Source organism: Macrosteles quadrilineatus, unplaced genomic scaffold, assembly GCF_028750875.1.
Source record: "Macrosteles quadrilineatus isolate MER2022 unplaced genomic scaffold, UCM_ALF_1.0 Scaffold_4__1_contigs__length_99947679, whole genome shotgun sequence".
NCBI lineage: Eukaryota > Metazoa > Arthropoda > Insecta > Hemiptera > Cicadellidae > Macrosteles > Macrosteles quadrilineatus.
Genome location: NW_026542597.1, coordinates 87,212,046 through 87,231,108, shown reverse-complemented (window position 1 = coordinate 87,231,108; position 19,063 = coordinate 87,212,046). Strand labels below are relative to the sequence as shown.

The window sequence follows — 19,063 nt, the reverse complement described above, 5'->3', positions numbered from 1 at the left end:
GCTCAATTGCCTTCAGGTTAGCTCGTTCGCTACGCTAACTCGCCTCCAGGATGAAGTTCGTTCGCTACGCTCACTCACCTTTTGGTTGCAAATTAGCTGTTGTCATAGATAAAAAAAAAATAATAGTGCTGCACCCTGTTGGTAATCCTTGTAAGTTTTTAATGCTTTTGCATATCATAGAATCAACTTTTTAGTTGAAACAGCTGACTAAATTATTTAATTCCCTTTTAATATGAATACTCATAAGGTTAACATGGGGAACTATAGAGCCACTGGGGCGGAGCCCGAAAGGATTTTTGAGATAAGAATATGCCTATATGTTAATCGGGAATGTGAGCTATCATCATGCCAAATTTCAGCAAAATCCGTCCAGTGGTTAATGCGTTCACTTGTCACAAACATACATCCATACATACATCCATACATCCAAACTTTCTCATTTATAATATTAGTAGGATTTTAAATATTTTATATTTATGTTCATAATTTTAAATCAATAAAATGCAAATTTATGAGCTGATGTCACCTGTCTCTGTCTGCCATGTTACCTTATGGGACGGCTGACACTAAACACTAAACAAAACTACTTGCGACGTTGCCAATTCTACCAGACCGCGGCCCGGAGTTAAAGGTGGTCGTGGCTACAATTGTCTGGCTGGGTAGCTGAGGGGTTTTAATACTCGCATCACAATCAAAAAGTTGCCGGATCGATCCCGCGAAAAATCATTAGTTTTTTAATGGTTCTTGATCATTGGGCTTCAAATTAAAGATCCTGACTAACAAAACAGCTGAATATCTTAGTCAGTAAAAAGGCAAATCAAATCATCTCACTCCATTGTACACTGATCCTTTAATTTGCACATAGGTGGCAACTAGCGTTCCAATCTCAATTAATTGATGGTGATAGTAACAATTCCTCCAATCAATCAATCAATTGATATCTAAAAAAATCGCATAAATTATCCTATCTACTCTTTTGATATTGAATACATTCAATTTTGAAACATATTTTACGAATTTTTAAACCGATTTAAAAATATTAAACACAGGATGTCCTTGCTTTACGATTTTGGTACACGTAGCCTAATGTATTGAGTATAGTGCAGTATCTGGTGAACATTATTAGTGTTTCATGGTGGCACTGGAATAGATCTGTCATTATTGTTTGTGAGTCAGATTCTGGCAGTGGCAGTCACAGTCAGTGAAGTTCTAAACATTTGGATCGACAAAAGGCAGACGACAAATTTCCAAAATGTCACTCAAAGCCGTCGTAGGACAAAGTAAGTAAATAAATATTGAGATTTTTATAATTGAAGCATTTTAATAAGTTATAAACACTCCATTCAATAATGCGTATTTCGCAATATAATTCGTTCAATGGATGATGTCATGTAACTTACGAGTAGGTGTGTAAGGCTGACACTGCATTCTTGTTCTTTACTCTTCAAAATGAGTTTTAATATGTACTCGTACTCTTTTGTCCTTATTAATTGCCATGAAAATATGTCTGACATAAGTAGAATCGGAGAAAATAACTTAAAACTATAAACAAGTAAAGTTTGCCTTTCCTATAAGGCCTAGTAAGCTTAATGAACTTGCACTAGGCTTCCTCTCACTACAATTTTAATTTCGTCATCACAATAAGTTAATGTATTTTACTAGCCTATTTCAAGATGAAACTTTAGAATTCTGTTTTACTGTTCCCTATCTAGGTAGGCTATTTATTTTAGTACTCAAATTTAACCAGATTAGGTTCCAGTCAGTTTGGGAAGTGAGGGCTTTCTGTTTGATTAGCTATCTCAATTAAATATTGATAAGCTTAGGCCAAACACTATTATCTGCCATTTTTAGATAGGCGACAACACTTTCACACCAATGTTTTACATGGTTTTTAAATGCAAATTTAATTCACTGAAAAACACTCTCAAGTATTAGGCTACTTGCCAGCCTATATATTATTCAGTTGAGCTATTAAAGTTTCCCATTCAAAATAAAGTGTCACTGTTAATAAATGACCGTTTCCGGTTATTTATAAGTAGGGTAAGCACCTTTGAAAGGAACAGAAGACATTACAGGAACAGAATTAGAAGACGCTAGGTTTATTGCATTATAACTTATTGTTTCTTCAGTTTCTACCTTTTATAGGTTTTTAGCTTAGGCCTAGGCTCTAACTTACTTCATTTGATTTTTTTACACTTAAGTTAGGACTATGTTACAAGTTGCCATACATTATCATGTGGCTTTATGCCTAGCCTAACTTAACTTACATGGTAAAAAGAGTTTGTAGTAGGCATAGATAATAATACCGAAATTAGGTTTAACTTACTTAGGTTTAATTCTGGATGAGAACTGTTTAGGTCCTGTCACTAATATACAGGTACAAAACTTTGCTTTGGACTTTATCTTTGTGTGCTAAACTATAGACAGTTCAGTATTTTTAAACGAAATGACGTAGCCTACAGCTGGTATCCTAGGCACATTATTGATTCAATTGACTTACAAGGTAGTTCCCAAATAGATTAGGTAGGCCTACTCCTTTTTTTAAATCTCACTGTCCAATCTTTCTTGAAACCTTATGATTTAACATCGTGATTGTACAGAGATCATGAACGACGTGATTAAGCAGAAGAAGGGTGCGAAGGAGGTCCAATGGAGGGTGTTGGTTGTGGATCAGCTGGCGATGAGAATGGTGTCAGCGTGCTGCAAGATGCATGAAATATCTGCCGAGGGGATAACAAGTAAGTCTTGTAGCCTAATTAAACCTAAGAATGTTTTACTCAAGGAAGTTTTCAGGATACGGAAATAACGGTATGCAGAAGGTTGAATAAGACTCAGTTACATTTAGGCATAATAAAAGAAGTGTTAAGCAAAGTTTGTGTAGCCGTAGACTAATCACCCGAGCACTCTTAATATTGTAACCAAACTTAAGATTAAATAAAATGTGAGTTATTAAACTTTTATAATTATAGCTATAGTGCAATTTAAGAATGGTATGGTAGGCTACTCTATTTTACATAGGAACGATGATTCTAATTCAATTAAATAGAACTTTTTACTTCTTGTTCGAAAACCAATTTAGAATATAGAGGAACTTTGAAATGTTGTAAATTCACTGTACTGTTTTTTCTTTATTTTGAATACTTCGTCTTGATATTTTTTTTATATAATTTTAAATTAATGGTTCACTTCTTTTTTATTACCTACCCACTAACTTAATCCCTTAGACTCCTCCTTAACTCTTTGATCAAACATCTTACAATCTTGTAATTTGTTGTACAATTACAAATTGGCTGCTTGCCTTAGAAATAAATAAATAACTATTCCTACAGCATTAAACAACTCCTCTTTTAACTTACCAGGATTTCATTCCTCTTTGGCAAAATATCCATGATCTGTTTAATAGTTTTTATAATCTTTGCCACTTTCCTTACATCTCTGGTTTTTTTACCATGCAACATTTCATTTAGCTTTAAAACATTCAAACAGCTTCTAAAGCTTTGTTCTGGTATTTGTTATGAACTGTGTGTTGTGTGTAGTTGTGGAAGATATCAACAAAAAGCGAGAACCTCTGTCCACAATGGAGGCAGTCTATCTGATAACGCCCTCGGAGAAGTCGGTCCACTCCTTGATGAACGACTTTGGCAGTCCTAACCGCACCATGTACCGCGGTGCTCATGTTTACTTTACTGAAGGTAGGTTTTGTGGTTAGTAATTGAAATATAAAAGGGTTTTTATGCTCAAGGGATTTTGGGAAATTTGAACTTTGTGTTCTTACTCCAACTACTTTTGAATTGGAGTCTTTGATGCCTACTGAAAAGTATTGTGGGCAACAATATTAATTTCATTTTTTTATGAGGCCTTTCGCTATCTATGCTGATAGCGGTTTTTTGATAAGGCAAAAAGACCTTAAAGAAAAATATATATATAAAAAATATGAATGATGTTTTTATTTACAATTTTATTGAAACTAATATTACTAGTTCTTCATGAAAGTAACAATATGTTTGAATACCACTCAAACATTCGGAAGCACTGTGATTCTTGTTACGGTAATTGGAAACTTTTAATGATGATTAGTCATTGATGAATCATGTAAAGCTATATTTAATGTCTGTGGAAGATGGTTATCTTTTGCTGGCATTTTGCAAAAATCAGTTTGTCAAAGTGTTATTTTTTAAGGCTGAACAATTTAGTTTTAAATTCCTTTCTTTGTTTTGTATATTTATATTTTGTAACAAAACTCCAATTAAAGTAAAATTGCTTTCAATATAATCAGATTTGTTGTTTTGCATTTTGTTTACATCAGAGAAGAAAAGGTCTATCTCAACTAAAACTCTGTTTTGATAGTACCTCCTGTGTAGCCGAATTATTTTTCATGTTTTGTAGTACGGTACCTTTTAAGTTTTTGTTAAAATTACATTGAAAAGGATTATAGAAGTGAATGAAAAACACTACTTTTCAGCGTGTCCCGACTGGCTGTTTGAAACATTGAAAAAAGCACATGTCGCCAAGCACATACAAACATTAAAGGAAATTAATGTTGCTTTCATTCCGTATGAGTCTCAGGTAAAAAAGATTTTGTTTGGAGTCTGCGGTGATGGTTCTTGCTTGCTTGGGTTTGGGTGCAAAACATAACACTTGTACAGTAATCAGGAAATTGTCAGTTTAATTCTGAGAAGTCGGTTGATTTTTTAGACGAAACTGGATGCAGCTGTCTTTGAGCAAAATGGTCCTGGCTTAAAAGTCAGCTGGTCTTAGTTAGTAACGTGGTAATCATTACATTTATTCAACGCTCATCTCCCTTTTCAAATTCTATTCTGGTGTGTTGGCATTATTTTAATTTAATCTCTTCATAGTAAGTATTTTGTGTGGTTATGGGATGTACATTCAGTTTTTGTATGTGTTTTTAAGGTGTGTAATTTCTCCTGCTTCCTATTTTTATTGTATTTAATTTATTTGTCATAAACATCAAAATTAAAGTGTTGATATTTTGTTAACTCCTATCTGCCTTTGAGAGAATTATTGAAAGATCCAGCTAATCTTAGTTCAAACTTGTTTTATTCACTAATTGTGCTAAAAGTTAAACTACTTAACCACTCTATTTGGCACAATAGTCAATCAATAATCAATAAAAAACTCTGACCTAAACAATTTTTCTCCCAAAAAACATTAGCAGGTTATGGTTAACATTAACTTATACAATTTTAATAAATAACACTAAATCATCATAAACAGTAAAAACATCATCTCATTTTACATTCTGTTTGTAGTCAATAAATTGGCATTTGTGTTAGAGTCCTGCTGATTCTGTCTTGTTTGGAGCTCATAATACTGTTCAAATTCCGAGTTTACAAGCCAAAGCTGGTAAGAGCGTTCTTCCTCTTCATTTATACTATTTCTCATCCATTTGTGTACCATTTAGTTAGTGTAGTGTGTTCACTTCCACCTTCTTTACTATCACTATTCAAAAATGCTGCCAAGTGATAAAACAAAAAACCTACATTTCTTATCACTTGTAATTTGTTTTGAACTCTATTTTATGTGGCTTTAATGGTTCAAACATGGTACAATCGTATCCAGGGGTTTCAGGTCCAAAACCGACTAATCACAATTTTTTTGGGAAGGGAAGTTTAAGGTATAGCTACACCTTGCTACTTAAATATTTTGTATCACTTCTTGACTTGGCCCGTTAGCCTAAGGCTTTTGCCGAATCCTGAAGCTGTAGAAGACCATCTTTTTTATTTCCTTTGACCTCATGGTCGCCTTTCCTATCAAATAACCAATGGATTTTTGTGGTAATGCTGTATCAGGTATTTGAAGCCAAACTGATACTGTAGGTACGCAGATTAAGTAAATTAAAGAGATCTCAATGAGGAAAAATCTCTATCGGAGACCTTTCTCCATCAAATGCCACGCAGCAGTATATGTAGTAAGAATTTAATTTACACAAATTACTATCCTCTTTTTCGCCATCAACTCGAAGTAAATGTACCTTAACCCTTTTTACTCCAATTACTGGAGGCCTATATTCTCACCAGCACCATTTAATTTGAACCAAATTTACACATTTCATTTTTTTACCAAAAAATAAATATTGTCTTGATTTATAGAAAGCTGGTCTTTTTTCAAATACTTACAAAAAAAAAATCAAAATTCAAGCATAAGCCTACGTTGTCATAGCGACGGGTGGGCCTGGCCCGGCATTAGAGTTCGTGCAACCATGACGATTGAGCGGAAAGGGTGAAAAAAATGTAAATTCACCTCTCAGCTGTGTTGGATAATACATGTTTGAATTAGCAGGACTCTACGACATCCACAGGTTTGTGAATTTGTTTGTGGGTTTCTGGTTTGTGAATTAACACTTTTACTTGTGTGTCTGGTTGCTTGGGCTCAATCTTCTTTCTTTCTCTCAGTCTGCCAAGAGGAATTGTTCAACGAACTCTGCAAATCATGCGCTGCCAAAAAAATTAAGACCTTAAAAGAAATCAACATCGCATTCTTGCCTTACGAAAGCCAGGTAGGTGCCGAAGCTTTTCTTTGTAAGGCCTGAGATTTAGGGTGCAGTAACTAACAAAGTAAATGTTTGGAGTTAAGTATTGTAATTAAATTGTATTATTGCATCACAAAATCATTAAGAGGAGAAATCTTCAAAATGTATTTTATGACACCAAATTTTTATTTTATATTTATAACGTTCTTGGAAATATTTCAATTAGCTTTGACACTTTTGTATACAATTGGTAAAATTTTACCTACTTTTGTAGAGCCTTATGGTGTGAAAATTTGTGAATATATGCTGGACATTCTAACCTATTAAGATTTATCAGTATTAGTTTTCTCGCAACTTTTAACCAGGCAATAATGTGGCTCATGTCTTGTTTGTAGCCAATCTATTAGTGTAATGTGTTGTGTTTCTACATTTGAAATTGAATTTGAAGTTGTGGTTCTACAATTGAAAAATCTGCCTATGTTGAATCTAACTCTGATGATGATAAACCGTGATAGGTAAAAAAAATCCAATATAAACATTTTACATTTTTACACCATAAGGCTCTATGAAAGTCGATAACATTTACTAACTCTTCAAAAGTTCCAAAACAACTTCTAAAGCCCCTCAGATATCCACAATTTTATTTGGTTGAAATATAAATATTTCACATGTTTCAAAGAGTAGAATGAAGTTATTTTAGAGTTGACAAACTTTGTTTGATTAAAATAAAAATATAAAATGTAATTGAAATGTTGAAGACAGATTTTTTTATGTACTTTTTATTCACTGCTATGCTTGATCACCCTTTATTCTTCTTTCACCAAATGCTTGAGTAAGATAACTAAGCTTTCAACTACTTTACACTGTTACCAAATGTAATTTCACTTAAAATGTATAGGTAGCCTGTAAGGTATCTAGCTTTTCTTTTGAGATTTTTATATACTAAACTCGTCCACATTTTCAAGTTATATCGAAGAGAAGAAAGGTAAGAGGACACTTTTATGGGACGACTGTGTGCTTTCAGCTCTAGTATGTTGTGCCGTGAATATACTTGTGACGAGCAAGTAAGAGCCTGAGCGTTGAGCACTGTGTGAAAATTTCTTTTAGAAAGGGTATAATAATATGGTCTTCCTTCACCATGAGCATCGTAGTACATGAGCGGTGTTGGACTTTGCCCTAGCTACTATTGCTGGACACCATTTAAGTGTACCCTTGAATGTTTCTTCTGTACCTTACTTCTCTGAATTTGTATATAAACTTTACTCAAATTTTTTGAAAATGTTGTGACTTGATTTTCTTATTCTTTTATGATAAATCATTTTTACTATGGAGTACAAAATCATTTAAACTTTTCCCTTACTGTAATTGAAAGTGTTTTTCCTTTGCAGTGATATACTTATTCTAAAATATTTGGTACCTAGCTTAAAAATGATAAAAGTCTATTGGGGTTTTTGCGGACAGCTTAATCATCGAGTAGCCAGTGACAGGGTTGGTGACTTTGTCAATCCGAAATTATTCCCTGGCGGGAATTTTGTTGGTGTACCAATATTTTATTAGTTCAGTTTATTCATGTATTGTCCCAGCGTACCACTAGCTTTGCTTGATACAATCCAAGCAGAATAGTGATGTTTATGTGAAAAAGAAAATCAAAGTTTAGGTTTGACTAAAGTACGGTACGAGTGGTAGAAAAATTCACACTTGTGTGTATACATGGTACAAATTTAATACATGTAAAATAATTTTAAATCTTTATATTCTTATTGTTTGCTATGTTCAACGTATTTGTGATTTGCAGGTGTTCTCTCTGGACTCCCCTGAGACATTCCAGTGTGTTTACAACCAGACCTTTGCTGGTAATCGCGTGGCCAACCTAGAGAGGATTGCGGAGCAGATAGCTACTTTGTGTGCAACTCTCGGGGAATACCCGTCTGTGCGCTTCCGATTGTGAGTGTGATTTTTTCTACTACTTTGTACTGCTGTTTTGTAGCTATGGGGGTATAAAATGTTGACAACCCCATTTTTGCCGTTGACTGGTCGCCTCCCAGCCCGCTCTCTTGGCTGTCGACCTGCCAACCCTCTTGTACATACATTAGTTGATAGGGTGCGTTTACAAAGAAAGCTGGTTACAAAACATATTTTCAGCACTTTTCTCCAAGTGCTTGAGAATTTTGTTGCGACAAAAGCTTGCATTTCAAGCTAGTTTTGTGTTAAGACAGAGTTATTTTTGCTTGATAATGTCAAACTAAAAATTTGTAGAAGGAAAGTCGGTGTTCATGCAATTAACCGCAAAAGAGGTATAGGTTTGCGCCTTGCGGAATATCACCATCTATTTCCTCAATTGACATTGGACAAAGTTAGGTTTTTTTATATGAGCAAGGAGTTAACCTCGTTTAGTTACATCCTCAAGAAACTCTATTAGCATGTAGTTTGAGGTGTTTGTCCTTAATAGCCCCTCTTCTATAACTTGAGATATCAGTTCATCGACATCCATACTGCACAGTTCTTTGTCACTGACTGGTTCGGTCAACAAGAGCCGGAAAACAAGTACAAAACGTTCTTGCGTGCTTGTCAGAACTTGTTGCAAGGGGTTGCTAGCCGGGCAAGCTTTGTCTGTGAACGCACACACTTGAATACAATGTGGACTTTTCTCACGCCGGTTGGAACTTGCTTGTAACCAGCTTTCTTTGTGAACACACCCATAGTTAACACTGAACCTCTACTTATTGTATGAGTCCCGTTGCCATTTTCACGCTTTTAAAATCGAGCAACAATGTCGTTATCAAATCTATACAAACTTTCAAATAAATATTTGAGTCTTCCTAAAAATAGCACAGATATAATACCCTTGTTTAGCGAATGCTTGTGTTTCCAGTACAAGTGAGTTTCCGAATTATGATTTTCAACTTCATACAATTATTTACCAAACGTATGTAATTCAAAATATTGTATGGTTGAAATTTTATCTTTGCTTCCTTGGTGTTTGTTTAACCGACTGGTAAAACACTAATTGTGAAATCCACGCTTAAAAAAAGAAATATTTTGTTGACAATGCACCAAGGCTACACATAAACATAAATCCCAAACTTTGTGAAAGTTAAGTGGGAAGTAATTGTAGGCCTAGGTCCTTTCCGTTACATGCTTGAACTTGAGAACAAGCCTAACACATGTGAATCATTCAATGAGCAAAAATGTCACGAATGCTTAGAGCTTAGAATCACCACGTAAGATTAAATCTATTAACCACTTTCTGTTCCAGTGACTTTGAGAAGAACGCAGAGCTAGCGCAGTTGGTGCAGCAGAAGCTGGACGCGTACAAGGCCGATGAGCCGACCATGGGGGAGGGTCCGGAGAAGGCTCGGTCCCAGCTGATCATACTGGACCGAGGGTTTGACTGTGTGTCTCCTCTACTGCACGAGCTGACACTGCAAGCCATGGCCTACGACCTGCTGCCGATAGAGAATGATGTCTACAAGTAGGTCCAGTAGAGAAAATTCAGTAAACTTAACATGTTAGTTCATATCTAATCAGAAAGAGCTGCTTGTCATGAAAACCTGTGTTGTAAGTTAAGGATCCAAGGAACAGTTTGATGTGCTGCATGCTAAGATTTTGCTATATAATTTTTAAGTTACTTTTTTAAACGGTGTCAGAGAACTGTGCGTGAAACATATCAAGCAACTATTTCCTAGTAAGTAGGCATTTTTATATTGGTAGGATTTTTGCTATACATATAGAGATGAAAGGTTAGTAGTTTCAACAGGTTGTTCTGTCAAATGCAGTTGGCTCACGAAAATTCTGACTCCAAAGAGACAAGGATTACAAAAAAAGTGAGATTTAAGAAAATATACTAAATTTCATCTTTGAGCCTACAAAAGTCAACTTATGTACTCCTTGACTGGAAAGGTCCATGAATCCTTTCACAACGGAAACCGAATTCCATTATTCTATAGATAAGATTACTCTTTCATTTTTGCTCTAGATTACCGAGTGCACGAAACTAGCAAAGTCAAGAGTCAACATTTTTTTGCAAGATAAAGTATGAATTGTTCTCACATTTTGATGGTCGCTTCTCAAGCAGCTGATTTCCTTAACCCAAACTGTTTTTGTAGGTATGAGGCATCAGCTGGAGCACCGGAAAAGGAAGTGTTACTTGATGAAAACGATGAATTGTGGGTAGAGCTGCGCCATCAGCACATTGCAGTCGTCTCTACGTAAGTAAATCTTTTTTATATAGGCCTACGGTAGTTATTTCTGGATCTCTAGCTCAGCTATTTTTTGCTTTCCAAATATTTGAAATATTTTAGTCACTGAGTATGTACATAGTCATATTCTTCATTTTCATCGCCATTAAAGAGGACTTTTTGTTTTTGCAGCAACGTGACGAAAAATCTGAAGAAGTTCATAGACTCGAAGAGGATGCCGGCTGGAGACAAACAGTCGATGAGGGATCTTAGTCAGATGATCAAGAAGATGCCTCAGTACCAGAAGGAGCTGAGCAAGTACTCCACCCACCTTCATCTAGCGGAGGACTGCATGAAGGCCTACCAGGGCTACGTTGATAAGCTGTGCAAGGTCGAACAGGTAAGATGACCTTGAGTTATGTCGGTGAATATTTTTTTTTTATGCGGTCTTAGTGATTAAGGAAATAATTCGCTATTAAGGGTTTTTTTTAGAAAAAGAGTCCAGTTAGGTTACCTGAACAAAATTAGGGTCCAGGGGCTTATAGATACACATAATACAAGAACAAAAGATAACACTGGTATTTCGTTCTGGTGTAAAAGAAAGTTTGTCAGAGAGTAGGTAGAAGAAAAATGTCTGTAAAAGCTCAAAACTGGAGTGATCTTCAGGTGAATTTTCTCAGGTAATCTAGCTTCTATTGCTTTCCAAAAATTCCCTTAAAGGGGTGCTTAAAGTCTTCAATTACGTACTTTCTATTCTAACCAAAGTGACCATTACAATCAAAGGACACAATAATACTTACACACGTAACACAATCAATACTTGGGTCCATCAATACTACTTTTCCAGTGAGGTCCACACTATCCTAAGCCTTTCTAGTTTTAATTTAGTCTCTAGCCCAAATCTCACAGTGTCTTCAATTTACTGAGAAAGAATTTTTTGGTTGACTAATAGAATGAAAACATTTGTTTGTGTAGCTTTTACTAGCAATAATAGAAATAAATTTTATTGGGCTTGAAGAAGGTTGAATCAAGGAAGAAACAGACAACTAAAGGCTCAATAAAGAGATCTAAAATGTTTCTTAATAAAAATTCATAAAAATAGTAAATTGATGAATAGTTTGAAAATAAGCATCTGACTATTGTTTTGATGACGTAACTTCCTTCATGAGATGCTACAATATTCTCAATTGTTATGTCACAATTTTAATCATCTCTGTCTTCCCCAGGATCTGGCTATGGGTACAGACGCTGAAGGAGAGCGCATCAAAGACCACATGCGCAACATCGTCCCCATCCTGCTGGACCAAGCCGTCACCAACTACGACAAGATGAGGATTATCCTTCTGTATATCCTCAGTCGCAACGGCATCTCAGAGGAGAATCTCAACAAGCTGGTGCAGCACGCGCAGATCCTACCGCAAGAGAAGCAGGCTATAGTCAACCTTGGCAACTTGGGGGTCAACGTGGTTGTCGAGGTATTTTGATAACCTTAACTATATTGCTTAGTATTCGGAAAGTATGTACATTTTATCAAGGATATTGGTAGTTTAACCGTTCATGAAGTGATTCTTTGAGAGTTTGAGCATTAGTAAAATTTCTCAACCATCTTCTCTTAATTGATTAGTGCTACGGTGTTGCTCACAGTGACGATGTAGTTATCGACTTCAGTGCGAGTGTCGTTGAGAACCGCTCTTTGTATTTTACATAGTACACAAGAATTTATTGGACTAAAAGGTAGGTTAATTCATCAGTCAGTCTGAAAGCTTCAAATTATATTTACTATAAAACAAGCTTTCATGGTGAGCCTATACAAATAACAGTAAGAACATAATTTAGAATTGTATTCTTGTAATTTCATTTTTTTTGTAATACAAAATTTCAAAAATGGATATTTCACCTATTTCCCCAGACCTAGAATTGTATTCTTGTAATTTCATTTTTTTTGTAATAAAAAATTTCAAAAATGGAGATTTCACCTATTTCCCCAGACCTAGCAATTGGTTAAGCGATTGGTTCAGATCGCTTAGCGCTGCCTAACACTTTTCACTACTGCATTGGGTAGATAGCCATGACATTAAGAGTAATATTGATAATCATTCCCTTGTACATATTGTGAATTAAAACTCATCTCTTCATTGTGAGTTGGTTTGTGTAAAATATACATATTAACCATACGCAAAAAATAATTAGTGATCGACTCTGAAATTTGTTGCACTAAGGTTAATTTTTATCGCAGGGCAACAGGAAGAAGATGTATCAGATCCCTCGTAAGGAGCGCATCACAGAGCAGACGTATCAGATGTCTCGTTGGACTCCGGTAGTGAAGGATCTCATAGAGGACGCTATTGAAGACAAGTTGGACACCAAACACTTCCCTTACCTCGGCGGCCGAACAGCTCCTTCAGGCTACCATGCTCCCACCAGGTGCGTCGGTAATGTTCATACAAAAAAAGTAAAACAATTAAAATCATATTGTCCGACTGATGATGGACCTTCGGGCCCGAAATTAATTTCGGATAAAAAAACAGGATTGCTAAGGTAAGGCCTTATAATATCAAACAATTAAAATGATGAAAAAACTATATGAGCAAAAAAAAATACAACATGTTTGAACTCCTTGATTTGAGAGTCTGATGTGAGTTAATTAAATGGTGTTCGGAACCTGAATATATTTACTACCTCTTACGCCAAAAAACACATTAACTTTGCCAATTTAAAAATCTATTGTCAAGAGTTAAAAAAGTGTGTTAAACGTCATTAGATAAGCTATAAATTATGATTTCTTTCGTAGTGTTCGCTACGGACACTGGCACAAGGACAAACAAGGGCAGCCAACCGTGAAGAATCTTCCTCGCATCATCATCTTCTGTGTCGGAGGCGTCAGCTTCTCTGAGATCCGCTGCGCTTACGAAGTCACTGCTGCCAACAAGAATTGGGAAGTCATTGTTGGTGAGTATTAGTTTAAATGTGTATTAGCCTATTCACAGAGAAGTAAGGTATAGAGGAAATTTGCTTATGAGACCGTGTCTTTCTGCCTGTGCAACGTAAGTACGCAATACGGGAAATATACTTGAAACAAGCAAGAAAGAGCCTGAGCGGCGAGCATTGTGGAAAAGTTTCTATTGCACTTGGCACTAGGTTATGGTGAACTTGTATCGTGAGCGTTGTAGTAAATTGTGCCACCAGTGACTAGTGCTAGACACCATGTATGTGTACCATTGAATGTTTCCTATATACCTTAATTTTATGTGGTCTATTGTATTAGCCAGAAGATTTCTTGAGCATTAATTAACACGTTTGCTACGAGAATCCCTTTGGTGGGATGGTCGGAAATGCGACGCAGCCTCGATGCACCAGTGAATTAGCAAACACAATAGGTATTAAAATATTTCAGTCTTGACAGTGGCAAAACATCGGCGATGATGGAGTTGTGTTACCCTGAGAGTGGATGTAGTTAACTGAAAAACTCATAGATAGCAGCACTGCCTGGATCTGTAGCCAACTTTGTAATGTGGCTCGAAGAGAGAAAGTCCCCGAAAACAGGACAAAAAGTGTTGCCAGATGGGATTTTACGGGATATTTTACTACCAACCTAAACCCAACCTACGCCAAATTTAATTATAGGACCAGTACAACATGCTGACATAGTTTAGTTGATATCCGATAAATGCGGAGGTCACAGTAGACCAACTTGTATAACACTGAACCGTGACTCCGACCGGAGTCGTACACACGCTGAGTCAGTACGGCATGACTCCGATCGGAGTTGTCAGCAGCGAACGTATTAATGGCTAGCCTGAATACCTTATCTGTCACTGCTACCAACTGTTGGTATCAAAACATTGTTGATCTACCATTTCTCATGGTAATCTGTTATGTTAACAGGAGGATCTCACATAATGACGCCAGAAGACTTCTTGAGCAACTTGGCCAACCTGAGTACCTAAGCTGTCACTGCTGCCAACTGTTGGTATATAAACATTCCTTCACTGTTAATCCACCACCTTATATTCATATTATGTTTGCTATTTTAGCATCACCCTAGTACTTTTGCTTAAAGTAAGATCAGAGGGTTTATCTGGAAATTATGTAGGTATTTGAGTGTTTGACTTAAGAGAAATTATGGTCCATTGACACAAAATCAATTGTTTTAGTAATTTTCTTCCTAAATGCTGAATTGTGTAATATATTATGTCTGGAATATTTTGGACTCAAATTACAATTGGACATCAATTTGTGTTTTTGCAGGTTTTTTGTTTCTTTTTGGTGATTAATTGCAGATAATGGGATTTTTGTGACACAAAACCAAAGAACTTGGATTTGTAGTATTACTTAAATCATCACTTTTGCTCTAAGGTCCTTAGTATTATTTTTACTAAAACCAGTTTTTAGCCTTTATCAACCCAAATTTTGGAAACTTTTACTCTCATTTCTACCTCTTTAGGACCTAAAAAGGTGTAAAAACATTTCTTTACTTAAAAAAAAAAAAAAAAAAAAATACTTCTGATTGATGCTATGGTTCTATTATTATATAGTGAAATAAAGAATCCTTTTTAATTTGAATAAAATTATGTTTTCTGCTTGTTATAGTATTGCCAAATAATAGTTCTTGGCAGAGTTTAAAGCATAAGTGATAATGTTATCATTACATACAACTAGTGTGAGAATCGCTTTGGCGCAATTCTTGGAATTACATCTTTCAGGATTTCTGGTAGATTAGCTTCTAATTATGTGAGAAGGTCGTAGGCAGTGTCAGAACGTCAGTATGCAAACCTTATTACTATTAAAATGTGAATAGTTTTTAGGAAAGAGGATAACTTTTACAACCAAACGTTTGATTTTAAATAATAGTTTGTAATTTGTTTGTGTTACCTTTGGAAATATTCCGACGAAGAATATTTACCTCCCCCCCAATTTTCCATAACCCCCCTAATTATATAAAACTCCCCTTTACGAATAACATAACTTCTACTTGTATTCATACTAATTACTCCATTGTTCGTTTTAGAAATATACATACACATATTTATTTTAATTTTTTCACCGTTAAAATTTGCGTTTTTTATGTTTAAGTTTTAGTACTTACTCGTCTGGTGGTCAGTAACCAAAATAATTTTTAGAAATAAAAAAAGCATGGTTACTTTTATTTAATGTAATTAATTAAGCGATTTAAAAAATATATACTAGATAGTGTTGGGTTGAAACTATTTTATTTATCGATGTGTGTTGTTCAGACATTTACAAGCAATAAAAATCAGTGGCATAGCCAGGGAAGTTAAGAGGACCCTCCAATTAAAGTAAGAAACATAAGTGTTTAGCAAAATAATAAATCAGTAAAAGTTAATAACATAATTGAATGTAATTTGAAATTTTTTAACCTGAGTTTTAGAAGAGATTTGAAATTGTACGTGAGGAGGGCCTCCAACCTCCCTTTAGCTTACCCCAAACAATTATCAATGTCCCCAAAATTCCGAGCTGGCTACACCACTGAATCATACAATAAGTTTCCGTTTGTAGAAAAAAATCATTTGGCCTGTAGATTCTCAACATTTTAATGCTCTCGGTGACTAGTTAAGCTAGATGCAGTTCTCTTTGAAGTATTAATATTTTATATTCGCTTCAATACTAGAGTTTTAGAGCTTGGTGTCTGTGTTCCGTGGATTACTCGTGAAACTCGTCTTTTTGTGCTCTCATTGTACATAGACTCTCATTCGATTTTTGCCTTAGTAGATATTTTAGAGAGCCTGGGTTGGTAAAAATTTATTTATGAATGATATACTATATAAAATGCAATCATAAAAATTGTTTTGCCAAGTCAATCTGAATGTGTGTAGAGTATTTTTGTTTTAAAAATAAAAAATGTTAAAGTTAAAAAATTATTAATAGAGTTGTCATCTGTTTATTTACAAGATTTTATTTTTTTGAGCATTTATTTATCCGTAGTTGCTTTAGTATTACATTAATTTTACTGTTTGTTTTTACAAACTTTAGAGGGGTCTATGTATTTTGTTAACTGTTAAAACATTCTTGTACGTTTTTTAAGTACTTATTTTGTAGGTAATCATACAATACAAAACCTTGAGGTAATATTGTATGGTTATTTTATAAAGCGTGTTCCAGAACTTTCCTGGTTCCTTGTATTTAGACAAACATAATATTGACACTAGATATAGTTAAAATATCTACAGTTAGGATTTAAAGATTATAAGTAATAGCAGATTCTTAGTAAAATAATATATTTTACCAAGAATGTCTATGGTCTGAACTATATTTATCTAAAATTTCCAAGCAAATGTTTGTCTAGATCTAAGGAACACATTCACAAAAGATGACTCTGAAGTTTGAACACCTGTATTTTAGTAATACACAAAGTTCAATTACTAGAAATTGTTCATAGATAAAATTGCTTACAAAAAAATTTAGTTACGTTAAATATAAACTAAAACTGTATGATTGCTAGCAGACTGTTAGCGTATGTAAATATTTTGAGTAGTTTATTACAAAAAAATATATTGTCCAGTTAAAACCAATGTGTTACTATAGAACATCGATTTCGGAGTTTAGGCTTTTGTTACTAGTCTTGCCATGCCTATTTACCTGTTCGTAAATATATTTCACTGAATTGTATAGTATTATTTATTCACATTAGGAAGGTTGCACCATTTTTCTCAAGGCGTGTTTAGAGAACAAATAAACTGTTATTGTTAAGTTGAATCAAATAGAGTTGAATTATGTGTATAGTATCGTTCTTAGATTGGGTAAGGCATGATTCTAACAAAGATGCTACGTTGGTATTGTTAAACTTTGTGTTAGTATATTAAAATATGAAAATAAATTATGCTAGTCATTTCAACTACATCAATACTTTTTTATTGAGTCCCATGTTATTTCCTTGGTAATGTTGATAAAAAAATTACTGCAGGTTGGTAATAAGTTTGGTAAGGTGTAGTAAGGTTTTGGTTCCATTCCCAGGCCCACTTTTATAAACGGGCAGATTGGGCATATGTCCAGGGGCGCTGGAGACCCAACCACCGCTCGCCCGCACTAGGAAAAAAGGGGGCGCTGCTTATGGGTTTACCCAGGGCTCCACTGACCCTTAACGCGGCCCAGCCATTCCGATTCAGGAACAATTCTGGGCGATTTTACATTAATAAATCGTACTATCGATTAATGATACTGTCTAACAGTAAGGTCGAGAGATATTAACAAAGACGGTTTTAACAAGACAGATTTTAGGGTGAGGAATTTATTTTACATATTACTGTACCATTAATAATTAAGTTTTTTACAAGTAGCACAAATATAGTTAATAGTTAATTCATAGCTCAATTTGTCAATAGAGGAACAAGCTGGTCTTGTGGTGAGACTTCGGTCTACGAGGTTCTGGGTTCAAATCTCGCCAATCACCAAATGGATTTTATTAGTGATAGTACTGCAACCTCTAGGTAATGTGAAACCCAATACCGGGCAGGATCCTAGTTTGAAAAAAAATCGAATGGAATCTGTTATTGTACCAGAGTTAATCTTGTTTTGATTCGAACCAGCGACTTTCAGAAAAGGTGACCACTATTACCCGGCTTAACATAAAATTTATGCTTATTGAAGATCATCCACAAAAAGCCAAACAATAACCGTTTTCCCGAATTTTTAGTTCAAAACATTGCTGGTGTAGGCATTTTAAATGCAGATTTGTAAGTAGACTGTTCTTATCAGTGGTGGTTCTGTATTGATTGCAGATTAACTTTTATCGAAAAAGGAGGTGAAGGCCTTACAACATCAGTTGTCAGGACTGAAGCGATATCTTATTGCTTACATAGCTAATCAAACATAGGGTTATTCTTGAAAGTGCTCTTTTACAGGCTAGACATACTGATATTTTATTCCGAAGTAATTCTTGGGACAAATTAAATAGCTGTCAATAGATGAATACCGTTTCAAAATTGTGTTTCTTAATTTAATCGTGTAAATTCGTAAACATAATGTGAATTTGGAAATTGTAAATTGATTAGCAATTCGGCAATTTATTTTGTAATTATTTCTTTTAGCCAGTAAGGTGTTTTATGAATTAGAAAGTGGAAAATGTTGTATATAAATAGAGCATGTTTTTCGCTTTTCGAGAAATATTTTTAATACATGTATTTCATTGTAAATAATTACTCTATGACGAGAAGAAAGAAAATTGAAAAAAATACAAAGTCAAATCAGCAAGACTGCTACTGTAGCTTTTTGATCAAAAGTTTTCTTAGCTGTACATGACAAGGGTGTTTAATGACGAACTGGATTATCAGCTGATTTCAGTTAGTAAACATCTGCAAAACGCTTCTCACTCTATTAGATTATACACTCATTCTGTACTTATATTTAGCTGAAATAACGCACACCCATGGTGTGCCCA

General features: G+C 34.9%; 1 protein-coding gene across 2 annotated transcripts; it reads left to right on the top strand.

The window, feature by feature from the left end:
* Positions 1–1,171: 1,171 nt before the first annotated feature.
* Positions 1,172–17,524, top strand: LOC128992029 (protein ROP-like). Of its 2 annotated transcripts, none has more exons than XM_054415376.1 (12): positions 1,172–1,280; positions 2,601–2,738; positions 3,537–3,692; positions 6,414–6,517; positions 8,286–8,434; positions 9,747–9,962; positions 10,597–10,698; positions 10,861–11,068; positions 11,895–12,143; positions 12,905–13,092; positions 13,460–13,617; positions 14,554–17,524. In XM_054415376.1, exons 1-12 carry the CDS (start codon positions 1,253–1,255, stop codon positions 14,613–14,615), a joined length of 1,758 nt encoding a protein of 585 aa, XP_054271351.1. In that variant the 5' UTR covers positions 1,172–1,252; the 3' UTR covers positions 14,616–17,524. The 2 variants fall into 2 exon arrangements, with proteins under 2 accessions (XP_054271351.1, XP_054271352.1); XM_054415377.1 differs by lacking the exon at positions 6,414–6,517 and adding an exon at positions 4,463–4,566.
* Positions 17,525–19,063: the final 1,539 nt, after the last annotated feature.

What these genes read in the sequence shown, in the direction of transcription:
- LOC128992029 (XM_054415376.1), top strand. Translation starts at nt 1,253, where the DNA reads ATGTCACTCAAAGCCGTCGTAGGACAAA. An exon ending in ATCTGCCGAGGGGATAACAA is followed by an intron (nt 2,739 to 3,536) that starts GTAAGTCTTGTA and finishes TGTTGTGTGTAG; the next exon opens with TTGTGGAAGATATCAACAAA. An exon ending in GAATTGGGAAGTCATTGTTG is followed by an intron (nt 13,618 to 14,553) that starts GTGAGTATTAGT and finishes TTATGTTAACAG; the next exon opens with GAGGATCTCACATAATGACG.